Source organism: Lottia gigantea, assembly GCF_000327385.1.
Source record: "Lottia gigantea unplaced genomic scaffold LOTGIsca_11161, whole genome shotgun sequence".
In the NCBI taxonomy this organism is placed as follows: Eukaryota; Metazoa; Mollusca; class Gastropoda; family Lottiidae; genus Lottia; species Lottia gigantea.
The window spans coordinates 1-1,303 of record NW_008707041.1 but is presented as its reverse complement, the minus strand read 5'-3'; the positions used below and the strand labels follow the sequence as shown (position 1 = coordinate 1,303).

At 28.7% G+C, this 1,303-nt stretch overlaps 1 protein-coding gene across 1 annotated transcript; it reads left to right on the top strand.

Moving 5' to 3' along the window:
• Positions 1-269: 269 nt before the first annotated feature.
• LOTGIDRAFT_177008 (hypothetical protein) lies at positions 270-1,235 on the top strand (the record flags this gene model as incomplete). The annotated part of the gene is made up of 2 exons (XM_009047419.1): positions 270-282; positions 706-1,235. 2 exons carry the CDS (start codon positions 270-272, stop codon positions 1,233-1,235), a joined length of 543 nt encoding a protein of 180 aa, XP_009045667.1.
• Positions 1,236-1,303: the final 68 nt, after the last annotated feature.

Sequence of the window (1,303 nt, the reverse complement as noted above, 5' to 3'; positions counted from 1 at the left end):
CTTTCGGAAATATTATCACCATGAGAGCAATCTGGGCAACAATCAATAAAACCATGAGAATGATGTACTGAAAACAGAATGACAAAACCAGAATAAGAACATATCAATCCCTTAAAGATCGACCTTTGGAATGTCGATTTGTCTATAAAACAGCGTGAGGTCAAGCTCGGTTTAAAATCCCTTTTTGGTTATATTTTTTAGTGGTTATGGTGGCAAAGAAGCAAATACTGGTCTGGACGGACTATTGATGACTAAGTTCGGTTGGAAACATGAGATCCTGCAGTAAGATGAGAACAAATAAGCTGAAGTATATATATCTAATTCAATCAGATTGGTCAAAACACTTACCACGATCAGAACGCATTTCACCTTACAACATGCCCCGATAATACCCAGTAAAGCCATAATAAAGAAAAAGGCACCCAAACCAATGAGAATATAGGCGAATAGTTGTATTATGCTTAACAATCGATCGGCTGTAAACGTGACATCAGGTGCTTGTCCGGATATACTGCCTTCAAATGCACTGGTAGCTGCTGCGAGTACATAATCTAATGCTGGTGTATAGGCAAATACTAAAATACCCAATAATAGCAACACAAAACCAATAATCTGCAAGAATATAAGAATAATAATAATGATAATGATAATGATGATTTTAATAATAACAATGATTTTGATAAAAAAAGTAATAATGATTTGTAGATGATGATGATAAAAATAATGATTATAATGATAATAATAGCGATGATGATAATGATCAGAATAATAATGACAATGGTAATGATAATGATAATAACAATGACAATAATGATAATGATAACGATTATAATGATAACGATTATAATGATTATAATGATAACGATTATAATGATAACGATTATAATGATGACGATTATAATGATTATAATGATAACGATTATAATGATAACGATTATAATGATTATAATGATAATGATAATAATGATTATAATGATAACGATTATAATGATGACGATTATAATGATTATAATGATAACGATTATAATGATTATAATGATAACGATTATAATGATTATAATGATAACGATTATAATGATTATAATGATAATGATAATAATGATTATAATGATAACGATTATAATGATAACGATTATAATGATTATAATGATAACGATTATAATGATTATAATGATAACGATTATAATGATTATAATGATAACGATTCTAATGATAACGATGATAATGTACCGTAAGAAGACTAAGAGAAGCTATGGGGCATGAGGAATTCTTAAAGTTTAGTACGAGGAATCTCATTCTCGAT